Source organism: Pimephales promelas, chromosome 24, assembly GCF_988280905.1.
Source record: "Pimephales promelas chromosome 24, fPimPro1.hap1.1, whole genome shotgun sequence".
In the NCBI taxonomy this organism is placed as follows: domain Eukaryota; kingdom Metazoa; phylum Chordata; class Actinopteri; order Cypriniformes; family Leuciscidae; genus Pimephales; species Pimephales promelas.
In genome coordinates, this window is record NC_142792.1 from 4,932,017 (window position 1) to 4,948,662 (window position 16,646).

Sequence of the window (16,646 nt, forward strand, 5' to 3'; positions counted from 1 at the left end):
CTAACTTCCCTCCGTCTCGTTCACTTGGATGTGCGTCATTGCACTACTGGCGGAACCCTTGCGATGTGTTTAAATTGAACGCCCTAAGCCCTTGATCACCTGGAATCTGCAATAGAGCTGATTTATTATTTACAAGTTTTTTCCTTATGAATTTTATATGTATACTTGGGCTTTTAAAAATTGTAATATATGCAAATATTAACTATGAATATATTCATATATTTATATGAAATATATTAAAACACAAAAATGATAATACAATAAACTATGTAGTTATTAAGTGAAACGATCACACACAAAAAATAACATAGTTTAAGTTGTATAAGCTCACCTTGGTCTGTTCTCATGTTCGAACTCGTTTATCAAAATGAACGAATCTTTTTCGTGTCATTTGGTTCATTCAACAAACAAAATGAACGAGTTGACTTGGGAAAAGATTCGTTCATTTTGATGAACGAGTTCGAACAGGAGAGTCACAAACGTGCGCCACAGAACAGAGCAAGGCGACCATTTGAGCTTATAAAACTTAAAATTTGTTATTTATTTATTAAATGAGCGATCGTTTCGCTTGATAAGACCCTTATTCATCGTCTGGAATCGTTTAAAGCCCTTTGAACAGTTTGCAGTTTGCACTGAAACAGTTTTTTGGACCTTGAACCGTTTGGTTCCCATTAAAGTCCATTATATGGAGAAAAATCCTGGAATGTTTTCATCAAAAACCTTCATTTCTTTTCGACCTGAGAAAGAATGACATGGACATGGGGGTGAGTAAATTATCAGCAAAAGTTTTTTTAAAAAGTGAACTACTCCTTTAACAGACACGGGTGAACCGTTGTCATTTAGGAAGAAGATCGTGTCGGTGTTTGAATCGAGATTGCGATCTTTTAATAATTAACTGTGCAGCCCTAGTACAGGGCAATAAACGGGAGCGCACACGCACACACACACACACACACACACACACCTCGGTGTGGTTGCCTTGTTTGCTGTAGATGGCAGACAACAAGCGGAAACATTCAATGCAGTTGCTCGTCTTTGAAATGATGCCCAGGGTCATTTTCTCTGCCTCTGTAGAACGACCTGCCATGGCTAAAACCTGCGCCTGTGGAGACAAAGAGATACGAACAGACAAAACGAGTTAAAAAAAGGAAAGAGGGAATGAGAGAGCGTCCAGAAAGGAACCCGAGAGGTTGCGGCCTTTGTTTCTCTAGGCGGTGATGTGAATCACAGTGATGGTTCTGTGGAGGATTAATTAAGCTGACGATATACGCTCTAAAACTCTTCAAGCAAACTATTTCCAAGGACGCTGACAGTTATAACCACATCAAGCCTAACTGGGCGGATTGGACATTTTTTGGACTAAAAAGTCACTGTAATCTCACCAGGGCGAGCCAGATATCAGTACTGTCGGGCTGCAGTGTGGCTGCCTCTCTGTAAACCTCCAGGGCCTCCTCGTATCTACCCGTGTTGTAGTATAAAGCCCCAAGAGGGGTCAGGATATCCACTTTACGAACCACTTGCAGGGCCCTGTGTGAGACGCACACACACACACAGCGCTTGTTATTTAGTTCACAGTTGTGTAAGCTGGAGACACTGTTTAGTCTATACAGTTTCATTTGATCTCATCTTACCTTTTGTACCACAGCTCCGCCTCTTTATTTTCATTGGACGAGCGAAGAAGACGGCCCAGGTTCACCATGGCAACATAGTGAGCTGGCTTGAGACGCACTGCTTCCTGGTAATGAAATGCTGCACGATCCCCATGACCTAAAAGGGACACAGACAATATGTAGGTGTAATAATATGTGGTTGATATGATGCGTGAAACATGACACGTGTATATGTGTCGTATTGTTATTAATCACTAGATATTTAGGTACTAACACCACAGCAACCAATTAAAAACACTAGTTTCAATCATTTAAAATGAAAAAAGTTTCGTACCCGTGTCCACCAGGAACACGCCGTAGTTGTTATGGAGGTCAGAACTGTCGGGACAGTTCTCAATACCCTTGGTGTAAATTTCATTTGCTTCTTTTGAATGTCCCTACACACACACATACAAGAAAAGTACCAAAAATTAAGGAATTGCAAAAAATGCACTTTGTATGTGTCATTAAGTGAATGGAGAGAGCGAGACCTGGTCAGCATATAGAGAGGCGAGGCTGGAGTACGCATCAGCGAAATGGGGACCGAACCGAATCGATTCCTTCAACATCCTCTCCGCCTCTTCCTCCTTCCCCTGAGACCTGGAAAACAATATCACCATCATACTCCTCCTCATATACACAGAGACTCTATATACAAGTGATGTGTGTTTACTTCAGAAGATTTCCCAGGTTGAAGAGAGCTCTGTTGTGCTGAGGGTTAATGTCCAGTGCTCTCCTGTAATAAACTTCAGCCTCCTCGGCCTGATGAGTCAGAGTGCCCAGATTATTCAGAGCACTGGCGTGTCGAGGGTACAGTCTACACAAACACAGAGGATTTACATTAACAATCAAAAGTGCTGATACAGTATTAAATATTAAATAAAAATAAAATTTTACACACACAAAAAGTCTTATTCATAAAAATAAAAACCTTGTATAAATATATAAATAATTATGGTTACACTTTAGATTAGGGTCCAATTCACAACTATTAACCACTACTTTTGCCTTAATAAACTACAAATTACTGCTAATTAATAGTTAGTAAAGTAGTTGTTAAGTTTAGGTATTGTGTAGGATGTAGAAAATGATCATGCAGAATAAGTACTACTAAAAAGCCAATATCCTAGTAATATGCATGCTAATAAGCAACTAGTTCATAGCGAGAATTGGACCCTAAACCATAAATATTATTAGGGATGTGAAACAATTAATCGCGATTAATCGCATCCAAAATAAAAGTTTGTGTTTACATAATAATGTGTGTGTAGTGTGTATAATTATTTGGTATATATAAATACACACACATGCATGTATATATATTTAAGAAATATTTGCATGTATATATTTATACATAAATATAAATAATTGATATATTAATAACACATTTTTCTTAAAATACATACATGCATATGTGTGCATTTATACATTTATACAAAATAATTATACACACTACACACACATATATTATGTAAACACTTTTCAAAACTTTTATTTTGGATGCGATTAATCGTGATTAATCATTTCACAGCGCTAATTATTATTGTATGTTATAGTATGCCCCCCCTACACACACACACACACACACACATACACACACAGTACCTGAGGGCTGTTTTATAGTGGTAAATGGCTTCTTGGTTTCGCCCTCTGTCCTTCAAGAAGTTGGCATAGTTGTAATGAACTTTAGCATTGTGAGGTAAAGTCTGAATGCCAGACCTGACGGAGGAGGAAGAAAATAGTTCAGGACCCAGAAGGCATAGAGAAAGAAAACATTTCACATTCACTGTTTAGGAGGAAAATCCAACGAATGCAAAACTCGATCCATTTCATGCTAATTGCATTAAAAACTTAAATAATGACAGGCAAATAAGGGAACATAAAATGTAATATTTTTTTTTTTAAACTACAAACTAGATCAAGATGGTCTGAAGGGCCACAATATACTTCAAGCTAGTAATTGTGTTGCAAAACCCAGCTTAAAATCCCCTTAAACTGGTTTATTGTGGATCTTCCAGCACTGAATATATACACACCTGAACAGGGCTTCTCTGGAGAGCCAGATCTCATTCTGTTGGACGGTCTTCCAGGAGAAGAGGAGGAGGACGACCAGCATGGACACAGTTAAAGCGGCCGCTCCCCACCGACTGACCACTGAATACAGTCTGTTCAGCCCGTGCACCACCAGAACACAGTAACCCATACTGGACACACACACAAAGCGTTATTAGAGAAAAATCTTTGTAATGTGAGGAACACTGCAGAGGTTTTAAACAGGCCTTTGTGTATAACAGGTGATGTAATGTAGAAAGTATTGAGGGTGGAGAAATGTTATATTTAATGCCATATGGGTGTTGCTAATGCATTTTCTTTTTTTTCTTTTTTCAGACTAAATCAAACAAACAAAGATGGTGATAACCAACTGGAAAATATTTAGACTTCACATGCAGATATGAACTACTTCCTAGGGCCAGACAGTGAAACTCTCATGACGAATGGTAATATGATACCCTTAAAATCGTATGTGTGTGCAAGGCAATAGTTAAAATAAGACTGGGAACAAATGACTTCCGCTAAAATTCATATTCTTGAAAGTATCTTTGAACCTATCTGTAGTATCATTGTCAAATGCTGAATGACAAAATACACACTGATATTTAAAAGTGCAGGAGCAATTTTTCACAAAAAAAAAAAAAAAAAAAACACAAGGAAGAAATAATTAAAAAAAATTGAATTCCAATGAATTAATGAATATATTAATAGAAAATTAAGTAAAATATTATTTTGCATGGATTATTCTGCATATTAAATAAGACATTGTAATTAATAAAATAATTTAGAATAAATGTATAATACTATATTTTATAATATAAATAATCATTTAAAATATTCCTGTTATACACACACATACTATGAGATAGTAAATATTCAAAATATTATAATTTTATAAAATATAAATTGTGTATATATATATATATATAAATATACACACACAGTATATAACAGCATAAAAATGTTTCATAAATATCAAATTATGAATGTATAAATTATATATTTACTATGTAATTTTATGTACATTTTATGTAATTTTTTGCAGTATTATTATCAAACACTGAACATTGCTGATTACTGTGTAAGATAAAACATTCACTGTCTAGCAAGATACAAAAGCACATTCAAAGTCTCTATAGCACATCTGTGAATGTGCATATTTAAAGGTAATCATGAGAAGGACAAAAGCCTCAATTCTTTGGCCACAGAAAAGCGGCTGATCCGATTTCGCATATCACAATGTTTATCCTCAGCCGCTGGTATCAAAAACGGCTCAAGTCAAACACAATTACATCAATCTCTCACAGTGACGAAGCAAAGAGCAAGATAAAAATGGGAATGTCTGGTTCATGTTTTTTTTGTGGTTACTTATTCAATGCTGGAGTGTTTTTAGGGCTGAATTTGACCTCAATATCCAGTAACACTTTAGTTAAGGGTCCAGTTCTCACTATTAACGTTGCTTATTAGCATGCATATTACTAGGATAGTGGCTGTTTATTAGTTCTTATAAAGCCTGTAATCCTACCTAGTAACTAAACTTAACAGCTACCTTACTAACTATTAAGAAGCAGTAATTAGGCAAACGTCTTCATAGTGAGAACTGGACCCTAATCTTAAGTGTGACCCAATATCCTTCCAGCTTCATTTTCTTTCTTTGTCTCTGCTTTGCCGCACAGGAAATGTTTCTTCGGAAGGCAACACCTCCCTTTCCCCGTCAACACCCACTCTCACAAACTGAACATATGAGGACTCCTGCGGCTTCACACACACTTTCACTTCTTCCCACACACACACACATTCACACACATTCACACTTCTGAAACATGTGGAACATTCACAGTTCAAATTAATTTGTTGAAGATACACCATTTGCACTCGATGAGTGTTACGATACTTTGGTCTCCAGATATGGTTTAGGTCTTTCCTTCTATTTAAGTCCCTTGGATTGTTTATGCATATTTTACCATGAATAAGGACAAAAAAAATCCCGATTCACTTTCTAAATGCATGTTACTGACCTTGTGAAAGATTCATGTACATCCTTTATTTATTTTATGACTCGGGGTGGGACAAAATATCAATAGGCAAATATATCGTTGTGGATACGAGAATCGATACGCCATTGCCAAACATTGATATTTGAATTAAAATAAGGCGCTCGAAATAGATTTCTCTGCTCCCAGCATCACTACTTGACTCAACACACGAATGAGGGAAATTGTGAACATATGTTAACTCTGAGTCTGAGAGACGTGTGTGTCCACCTGGAAATAATGATGTCTTGAAGCCAAACCCCCTCATGGAAGAAGAAAGCTGTCGTGTTTTTCAACTGTGACAATGAGCGCTCATTTTCAAAAGTATGACAAGTATGTAAAGTGTGTGCTATATACTCTTTAAAATCTCCACAGACAAGTGAATCCGAGCCTTAGATTCCCTCACATTCCTCTCATAGCTGTGCTGATGTGTGTGTGTGTGTCTGAGACTGAGTAAATGGCTGGCCTCCGAGCCGCTCTCACGTGTCTGATCACTATTGTTGTTGGCGATGCTACTAATATTTACCCAGCATGCATAGAGAATGGCTGCCTAAAGTGCCCATCTGATCCTAACACAGGCCATTAAATTCACTGAGCAGAAACAGTTCATTACTCATAACTAAGTGTACTCAAGGATGTAATGCAGTGTGTACGTGTATTTATGTGTATGTGGGCGTTTGTCGGGTCACCGCTACACTCTGAGCTAATGAGATAATTTTTTAACATCCTCTATTAAATACCTCGCCTCATTGTCTGTTAATCTCTACAGTTCACATAAACACACACACACACACACACACACCAGATCTCTGGTGCATTATGGGAAGCAGGGGCTAAAGACAGATTGTGTACCGTTATCAGTGGTGTGTGATTCCCACAGTGAGATGAAGGAGAACGAGGGAGAGAAAAATGGGGGTTGAATTTGTAAAGCTCTAAAAAAAAAAAGGTATTTTGCAGCGCAAGGAATGTTTTTAAAGGACATTTTCTCTGGCTGTCGCAATATATTTTTCCAGGCAAACACACAAACCTGGGCATGTAGAGAACTCTTTCCGCCACCACAAATCCCACGCGGAAGAACAGATTACTGGCTGGGATGAAGGGAAAGACCAGGAACAGCACGCCTACTAACACCTCCTTCCCTTTCATCCTCTACACAAAGAAAGAGAAACAGAGAAAAAGTGAGAAACCAGAGTGGAGAGAGAAACCAGATACAATAACGAAACAAAACCAAACATTTTCTACATTTCCTTCAGAAAATGCCAGTGGCATTTCCCCGTGCAAAACCCCTAGGCACAATATTAGGGCATTGCTAAGGTGTTGTTATGAAGATGCTCGTATTATTATCTGGTTGATATGGTATTCTGAATGGTTTTGAAGTGCGTTGCTAAGGTGTTGCTATGAAGTTACTAATGCATTCGGATTGTGTTTAGCACGTTACTATGATGTCACTATTGTATTCTTAGGGGTTAACTCAGTTGCTATGAGGTTGCTAGGGTGTTGCTTAGGTTTTTAGGGTGAAGTTGCTAAGTGTTTAAGGCATATTGGTATGGCATTCGGAGTGGTTGCTTAGGTTGTTGCATTGAGGTCGCTATGGTAATCAGGTATTCCGAGTATGTTTTGAGTAAATGTTTTTTTCATCTGCCAAAAGAAAATCATAATAGGAAAGTATAAGCATAGGAAACACAAAGGAAAATGGTCTTTTATACTCCACTACAGAGCTTCCATATCTTTATTAGTGTTATTTGAGTGAGTATACTTGAAATATGAGCTAGGGTTGTTTTTATCGATGTACAAGTTCATTAAATATGACAGATTGATGGGTCAATACAGAGATATGAATTGGATATTAAATCTAAGCTAGAGCGAGAGAAGTGGTGGTGTGGGTTAAAATCATAACTGTATCACGCTCGGTTTGCTTTACATACTGTAGGCTGATACGCTTATAAGAAATAAACAACATTACCACAGTCATTGTCTGCAGTCTCATTCTCATTTCCACAGATGATATATGAATGTATTAGTATTGATTTATGCCTTCCAGTACATCAAAAACATTAATTAACTTCAGGTTCAGCAACAAATAAGCAGACATTCTGACACGCTGTATCAAGAAATATACTAAATGTGCTGATGACATTTATTCACGGTCACAAATCAGAAAAATCGACCCACTCTGGGGCCTGCGTGTGTGTCTGTGTTTTGCATGAGACAATTAGCCTAGTAAACATTCCTGCAGAGACAGATTGGAAAGTCATTAGGGTGAATTGTTGGATGATAGAGGCGTGGCCAAGGATGTGAAAGGGTAAGCTATGCATTTTAAGTTCAAGTCAAATCAGTCTTATTTTTATTGTATTATAGTATTTATTAATATTCTGAATTAGCTTTTATTTATTATGTGTTTTGTCATTTTTATTAGTTAGTTTCTTATTTTATAATAATAATTATTTTTTATTTCTATTTAGCTTTACGTTGTTTTTATTTCAGGTTTTGGTTTAGTAATTTTACTACTAGAACTTATTTTATTTTATTAAGTTTTATTAATATTTTTTTTGTTAACAATAGCAACACTGCTAATACTGACTTTCGATTGGCTGATCTTCGCATGGTCATTAGCCTAAATAGGTGCTGATATGTAAATGATTTGTTTTTTATTATGTGCACTTGCCACCAACTGGACAGGTGTGGGCATTACAGGTACATGTTTCAATAGATACAGCCTTGAACAGCTTTGAGATTTTTCCCAACACTGCTAAAAAAATTCAGTAAACAGCAGAAAATATTTGGTTAACGTTACCACTTATATATAATTGTGGAAAAACAGCAAAAAAATCAATATGCCCCATTACAAACCAAACAACACTCATAAAAACAGAGCCTACAAGCTTATGTTTTTCTGGGAAATATTAGAGGGCTAAAGCTGGGTCATGATGATAGCTTTGGCATTATCCTTTTCGCCAGTTGCCATCTGTTGTCATGGCAGCACAAACAGAGGTTATCCGCAGTCTGTCCCAAAATGTCACTGGGCCAAAACCCATTCAATGACATTCTATAGACTAACACCTCTTTCTCAACTCTGCTCGTTCCTGCTGGTTCTTCCTCTCAGTCAGCGCCTAATTTGTAAATAAATCAAAATTAAAAGTCGCTGTGACCGACACGGACCATGCAACTTAAGTCACTAAACAGTGAGAACATAACTGTAAGAGCATCATTCACAGGTTTCTGCACAGCCCTAGCGGTGTGTTATTCTGTCACGTACAACACACATATTATTCAATTGATCAGTGATATTCTCTCACCACCGACGTCGTTGTCTTTTCCATTACATCGCTTTCTGATTCTGACCGATCTAAGACTGATCTAAAAATGAACGAATCTTTTTTCGTGCCATTTGGTTCATTCAATAAACGAAATGAACAAGTTGACTCAGGAAAAGATTCGTACATTTTGATGAACGAGTTCGAATAGGAGAGTCACGAACGAGCATCAGAACAGAGCAAGGTGAGCATTTGAGCTTATAAAACTTAAACTTTGTTTTTTTTTTTAAATGAGCGATTGTTTCGCTTTATAAGACCCTTATTCATCATCTGGAATCGTTTAAAGCCCTTTGAACAGTTTGCACTGAAAGTGTCTTTTGGACCTTGAACCGTTTGGTTCCCACTGAATTGCATTATATGGAGAAAAATCCTGGAATGTTTTCATCAAAAACCTTAATTTCTTTTCGACTGAAGGAAGAAATCCCAAGAAAATCCCAAATCTGACATTTTCCAGAAAAGGATCCGGCTCAAATTAAGCACTTCCCTCAGCCCTTCCTTTATTCTCTTTCACCTACACTTTTTTTCAGTTCTTCAATTCCTTTCTATAATATTTCCCCTTCCTGAGGCAAGAAGGTTAGTTGTGTGATAATAGCATTACAATTTGAGTGAAAATTTGTATCATGTGTCTAGGATGATTTGAGAATGATTCAAAGAGCATCTGATAGTCGGCACAAAGTATTTATAAATATTTTGAATTAGCTTTTATTTTCATATTAGTTTTAAATAGTTTGAGTTTACAATAACAACACAGATCCTCGCATTCGAATAGTGCACACTCTTGTCATAATGTTTCTTTTAAAATCCTAAAATTGCCAAGTTTAAATTAAATGTGAAATCCCAGATTTTCAGCGGCGCCTCAGACCTCGAAAGGCACATGAAAGTTTGAACTGATCCTCCAGTCCACTTGTGAAACATTTATAGAATCTGAAATGTGAGATTGTTGTCTCTATAAACGGAATGAGAAAACCAGGATTTTTCACTCTTAAGCATTTGCACACATTCACACACCTCAACTCGATCAGTAAAAGGAGCAGGCGGTTTACTGACATTGGTCTGTCAGCTTGTCTCAGACACACACTATGAATTATTCAGTCAGTAGATATGAGATCTGCTGAACAGGGACTGGAATATTCTCTCTCTCTTTCTCTTTCATTTTCCCATTCCCCGAGTCTCATTATGTGGAGTCGGATCAGCCATTCTAGAAACGAGAAAAAGCACTGCCAATTTATTTCCGACCTGTGTAGAAAAATGTGAGCATTTCTAAAAGAATCCCCAAGGACACCGCCAACACAGCGATAAACAACTAATAAACCGTTCTGAGGGTCGACAAAACCTCACTGACATCCTCTCGCAGTTTCAGAAAATGTTTTTTGAAAATAGACCTGTAAATGTTTTTTTGGGTGGCTGGAGCTTTCAAGCTCTCATAAAACCTTGAATGCTTTGCTGTTATCGGTTTTATTCTAATTCATAGGCTTTTTTGAGCTAGTTCAGTGCATAGAAATCTGTAGAAAAACGGAACCTGCATTTATCATAAGCACACTACCCGCTATTTTAAAGGAGTAGTTCACTTTAAAAAAAAACTTTTGCTGATAATTTACTCACCCCCATCTTGTCATCCAAGATGTCCATGTCTTTCTTCCTTCAGTCGAAAAGAAATTAAGGTTTTTGATAAAAACATTACAGGATTTTTCTCCATATAATGGACTTCAATGGGAACCAAACGGTTCAAGGTCCAAAAGACAGTTTCAGTGCAAACTGCAAACTGTTCAAAGGGCTTTAAACGATTCCAGACGATGAATAAGGGTCTTAACAAGCCAAAAGATCGCTCATTTAAAAAAAAAAAATAACAAAGTTTAAGTTTTACAAGCTCAAATGGTCGCCTTGCTCTGTTCTCTGATGCTCGTTCGTGACTCTCCTGTTCGAACTCGTTCATCAAAATGAACAAATCTTTTTTTCGTGTCATTTGGTTGATTTAACAAATGAAATGAATGAATTGATTCGGTAAAAGATTTGTTCATTTTGATGAACGAGTTCGAACGGGAGAGTCACAAACGCTCATCACAGAACAGAGCAAGGCGAGCATTTGTGCTTATAAAACTTAAACTTTGTTATTTATTTTTTTAAATGAGCGATCGTTTCGCTTGATAAGGCCCTTATTCATCGTTTGGAATCGTTTAAACCCCTTTGAACAGTTTGCACTGAAACTGTCTTTTGGACCTTGAACCGTTTGGTTCCCATTGAAGTCCATTATATGGAGAAAAATCCTGGAATGTTGAAACCTTAATTTCTTTTCGACTGAAGAAAGAAAGACGTGGACATCTTGGATGACATGGGGGTGAGTGAATTATCAGCAAAAGTTTTTTTAAAAGTGAACTACTCCTTTAAAATGTTCTTCGTCTTAAACTATAATAATGCTAATACAGATTTTCAAGCAGTTTTGATGTACTGCGAATTTTTCCAGGGTCTGTGATGCTGAAAGTACTTTTATTTGGCATATGAAAATGATCTATGAATTTCACCGTCAGCATATGTGCCTCACAAAAATTTGCAAGATTGAGATACGCAGAAATAATGGCCTGGAGAACTGAATAACCTGATAAATAAACAACTCGCTTTATGCACGACCTGCGTGAGGAACGTGTGCATTAGCTCACAGGCAAACATCTGCTTCACGTGATGTGAGCGTTTGAACTCGTTTACACAGTAGCTGCTATTTTTCACGGGTTGCTATGGCGATGAGTCGTGGAGAACTGCGTTGGGAGCACACGGGAGGAGGGAAGAATGACAGAACAGCGGGATGTGAGACGGCATGAGTGAAGGCTTTCATATGTTCGAAGTGTGCTTTTCTTAAATTATGACGGGAGACGAGGTCTCAGCGGTTGTCTTGACATGAGGAAATGTGTGTGTGTGCTCACCTGTAGGTGTGTAACACAGTTAAGGCTCAGTGCCAGCATGACGAGAGCCAAAGTCAGGGAAGCAATGTTCCGTCCGTCCCACAGAGACTCCACTAAAGGAATGCTTCCCACCTGTCAATCACAACTCGTGCAATTATCTAATGTTTACTAGAAAGTAGTTTTCGCAGTGTGTTTCTGTTGATTTCATTTACCTGCCAATCGTAGCAAAGCACTATGGGAGCCAGTAAGAGCCAGGCATTGAAGGAGAGCAGATAGCAGTATGAAAGAAACCTAAAAAGACACAAAGATTTGTGTTTTGTGAAATGTTTTCTGTTATGGATATTTTATACATTCACAGAAAATATTAATGGTTCTTCTTACATAAGATAATTATAAGAGATAAAATCATGCAACAATTATGAATAGGAGGAAATGTCAAGGTTATCCTGCTTTTATGTACGTTCCAGACCACATCAGACCCCTCGCTTATATATCATCAGTGGATGAGAACATATTTCTCATGACGCAGGAGAACCCCGCCACATATAACACTGAAGACACGGAGCAATCAACTGAGGAAACTAAGCCCTAGTACGAGTATGTGATTTTGGACGCAGCCAATCAAACAGAACTATAAAGAACATAACCGTAACAGAGTGATGACAGTCAGACCGACCTGGTGAGCAGATATGGAGAGAAGGATGCTGGATTGTCTTGCTCTGAGAAGAGTGGCATGGATCCACCCATCAACCATAAGCGGAAAGACATGATGACTGTAACCTGCAGAAAAACACAATAAAGACTTCAACAAAAATGACATAAATGTCAATGCTAATTTAAATGAAATAAAAATGTTATAAATCAATTCATATAATGAAATAAAAATAAGTTATATAAAAAAATAATAAAAAATATATGTATTTTTTAAAATCAATTATATTAAAAAAGTAATAAATGTGAACATTAAATAGGTCCTTGTAAAACTGACAATATTATGAAAGGTTAACGTTTATTAAAAGAAACATGGTTCACATGAAAAGAAAAACAAACAAAAAAACGGTTTATGTTACTGGATTGCTAAAAATATTAGGGGGAGGGACAAATGTGGATACGCCCCTGAAAACAAGATGCACCAATATTCCTGAAGAAGACGACCCCTGATCCACTAAGAGTCAATTTTCCCAGCTTTTAGTAGATTGCTATCATATATAGATGCTCAAACATCAAAGCTCACAGACATGAAATAAAAGCCACAAAACATTCATTATGATTTAATGGGGTTTAAAATCTATGTATAATCCAGCCCAGATCTTTAAAGTAGTTCACTTTAAAAAAAAAAGAAACTTTTGCTGATAATTTACTCACCCCCATGTCATCCAAGATGTCCACATCTTTCTTTCTTCAGTCGAAAAGAAATTAAGGTTTTTGATGAAAACATTCCAGGATTTTCTCCATATAATGGACTTCATTGGGAATCAAACGGTTCAAGGTCCAAATGAGAGTTTCAGTGCAGCTTCAAAGGGCTTTAAACGATTCCAGACGATGAATAGGGGTCTTATCTTGGACCCTTCGAGTCATGACTCGAAAAAAGATTTGTTCATTTTGATGAACAAGTTTGAACAAGAGAGTCACGAACGCTCATCACAGAACAGAGCAAGGTGACCATTTGAGCTTATAAACTTTTTTATTTATTTTTTAAATGACTGATCGTTTCGCTTGATAAGACCCTTATTCATCGTCTGGTGTCATTTAAAGCCCTTTGAAGCTGCACTGAAACTCTCATTTGGACCTTGAACCGTTTGGTTCCCATTGAAGTCCATTATATTGAGAAAAATCCTGGAATGTTTCAATCAAAAACCTTAATTTCTTTTCGACTGAAGAAAGAAAGACATGGACATCTTGGAGGACATGGGGGTGAGTAAATTATCAGCAAAAGTTTTTTCAAAAGTGAACTACTCCTTTAACCACTAGGGTTGCAAAGCGGCAGAAAACGTTTGGTAAATTTCCGGAAACTTTCCATGGGAAGTTATGCAGTTTTATGCAAACTGTCTCATAAACAAATATTAACATTTTGTTTGGTCATAAGACGACATGCATGCACACAAATGACATTTTTGACTGATTTATTCGTTCGCTTCTTTCATTGAACAACAAAAAAGCATGAATGTTAAATAAAATAAACATTTCCCTGATCCCACCCAAAAAGCATTGCAATATTTGGAACGGGCAGTAACAATTGAGCTACTTACATGCAACGAGATGACGCAAGCACGTTTGACGAACGGGCAGGAGATCCTGACAAGCTCCTTCAACCCGGAGCCCGACAGATGCCTGGAACGAAAGCATAACCAGATGTGACAGTCGTTTACAGACTCCATAACTCAATCAGCTGATGGACTCATCTTCGTTCATTAACGACTTAATCAAACCATCAGGGAATTACTTTAGGGGTGTATTAATCCGTTTACCGTTGCTCTCAATTAATTACCTCTACATCTTGGAAAACAGAGCTGCAAGAAATCGAGTAGACAAACACTCGCACAGCCCTCTTTAGAAGAATTTAAAACGCCGCTCTAAACTGGAACGCCGTCATCCTTCTTTGAGAGTGCCGGGATGTACAGTGAATTTTAATTCAGCGTGACATGACACCATGACAGCTGTGACTGGTGAGATGAATGAAAGAAAAGAAGAGGCGAGAGAAGGAGGTGGGGGAGGAATGGAGCTCAGGCAGTACATCGCACTTCTGCTGATTGATTCAGTAAAGAGTTGGAGAGAGCTCAGCTTAATGACTATGTGCGTGAATGTGTGTGTGCGCATCGGTGCTTTTCAAAACGTATTGTACTCCAGGGATCGTAAGACAGCACAGAATTAAAAATCCTCTATTCTTGCCCTTCATCGCTACTTTCATTTTTCTACAGGTTTTTTTTTTCGTTAAAAGAAAATGAGGATAGGTTTTGCACCCAACAAAAATGTAAAAAAAAATGTTCATTACTTTATTAACTTACTGTGATCAATTCATCAGTGCATTCTGATGACCACCTAATTTCAATCTTAATACGAATAATCGATTCATATGTGCGTGCTATTCCAAAGAAATTAAATTAAATGTAGATCTCGTTAAAATATAAACACTTTCTCTGCCTCTGAAACAACTTTTCAAATGACTTCACCAAGGCCACCAAGTTTCAGCCAATGAGGGCTGGTCGTGCTTCAGAAGGGGAGGAGTCCTACACAAAATGCAAACTGGCATGCTAATTAATGACTTTTCCCCCCACAATCAATATACCTTCACTTGGAAATATATCACTTTAGGGAAGTAAAATGGGTTTGCAAATGCAGATAAATGGAATTTAATGGAACTGGGAGCATTTACTTAGGAGTTAGTAACTGATACTCTTATGAATATTGCACTGGTGTAGAGTTACAGGAGAGAAAACTAGTGTTAGCTTATGCATTTAATAATAACAAAGCCCACAGGACACACTTCACCCCCTCACTGCAAACACACACTCACCCAAACTGAGAGACAGCGTGTCTACAGGCATTATGATGACTATCAGTCACAATCACACACTCCACTCTCTGTGTGTGTGTGTGTGTGTGTGAGGGGGTTTGTGTCTCGTGTCCTCCCCAGGGTCACGGGTAGCAGGAAAGGTTTATGGGCACTTTTGAAAATCAAATAAAGCCAGAGCCCTCATTCCCCAGAGGGAGACGCAGCCGGAGAGAGGAACCTTTGCTGTTCTTCAAGGCTGAGGAGTGTGTTCATGCCCGCCAGCGTCACTCCGTTTGAAGAAATGACACAGATGTTCTGTGTACTGAAGCTGTGTTTGTTAACTTACGAATAAGCTCATAAATATTCCTTCAATCTAATAATCTACCTAATGTGGCATGCTCACTGAAAAGGGTACAGCATTCAAAATCTTTAAATTAATCTAAAAATTATAGTTTTTCAACAAATGGTTAGTGCAATAAGGTGCTCAATCACTGGAAAAATGTAGCTCGTCAACCTGAGGAGGTCAAACTTAAAAAAAAACTTTTGCTGATACTTTACTCACCCCCATGTCATCCAAGATGTCCATGTCATTCTTTCTTCAGTCGAAAAGAAATTAAAGTTTTTTCTCCATATAATGCACTTCAATGGGAACCAAACGGTTCAAGGTCCAAAAGACAGTTTCAGTGCAAACTGCAAACTGTTCAAAGGGCTTTAAACGATTCCAGACGATGAATAAGGGTCTTATCAAGCGAAATGATCGCTCATTTAATAAATAAATAACAAAGTTTAAGTTTTATAAGCTCAAATGATCGCTATGCTCTGTTCTGTGAAGTGTGTTCGTGACTCTCCTGTTCGAACTCGTTTATCAAAATGAACAAATCTTTGTCCGAGTCATTTGGTTCATTCAACGAACGAAATGATTGAAATGACTCGGGAAAAGATTCGTTCATTTTGATGAACGAGTTGGAACAGGAGAGTCACGAACGTGCATCACAGAACAGAGCAAGGCGAGCATTTGAGCTTATAAAACTTAAACTTTGACATTTTTTTGTTTAAATGAGCGATCGTTTCGCTTGATAAGTTCGTTTTCCCTTATTCATCGTCAGGAATCGTTTAAAGCCCTTTGAACAGTTTATAGTTTGCACTGAAACTGTCTTTTGGACCTTGAAACGTTTGGTTCCCATTGAAGTCCATTATATGGAGAAAAAACG

At 37.6% G+C, this 16,646-nt stretch overlaps 1 protein-coding gene across 1 annotated transcript in view; it reads right to left on the reverse strand.

Annotated features, from left to right (window-relative positions):
- The window catches only part of tmtc1 (transmembrane O-mannosyltransferase targeting cadherins 1), a 38,953-nt gene that overhangs the window by 3,532 nt on the left and 18,775 nt on the right, over positions 1–16,646 (reverse strand). Inside the window, exons 5-17 of the mRNA XM_039667692.2 lie at positions 14,192–14,273; positions 12,619–12,722; positions 12,155–12,233; positions 11,964–12,074; positions 6,762–6,883; positions 3,686–3,853; positions 3,255–3,368; positions 2,323–2,466; positions 2,141–2,249; positions 1,945–2,047; positions 1,632–1,767; positions 1,383–1,527; positions 965–1,102 (exon numbers count right to left, since the gene is read on the reverse strand). Coding sequence (XP_039523626.2) covers positions 965–1,102; positions 1,383–1,527; positions 1,632–1,767; positions 1,945–2,047; positions 2,141–2,249; positions 2,323–2,466; positions 3,255–3,368; positions 3,686–3,853; positions 6,762–6,883; positions 11,964–12,074; positions 12,155–12,233; positions 12,619–12,722; positions 14,192–14,273 — 1,555 coding nt within the window. The remainder of the gene's footprint in view (positions 1–964; positions 1,103–1,382; positions 1,528–1,631; positions 1,768–1,944; positions 2,048–2,140; positions 2,250–2,322; positions 2,467–3,254; positions 3,369–3,685; positions 3,854–6,761; positions 6,884–11,963; positions 12,075–12,154; positions 12,234–12,618; positions 12,723–14,191; positions 14,274–16,646) is intronic.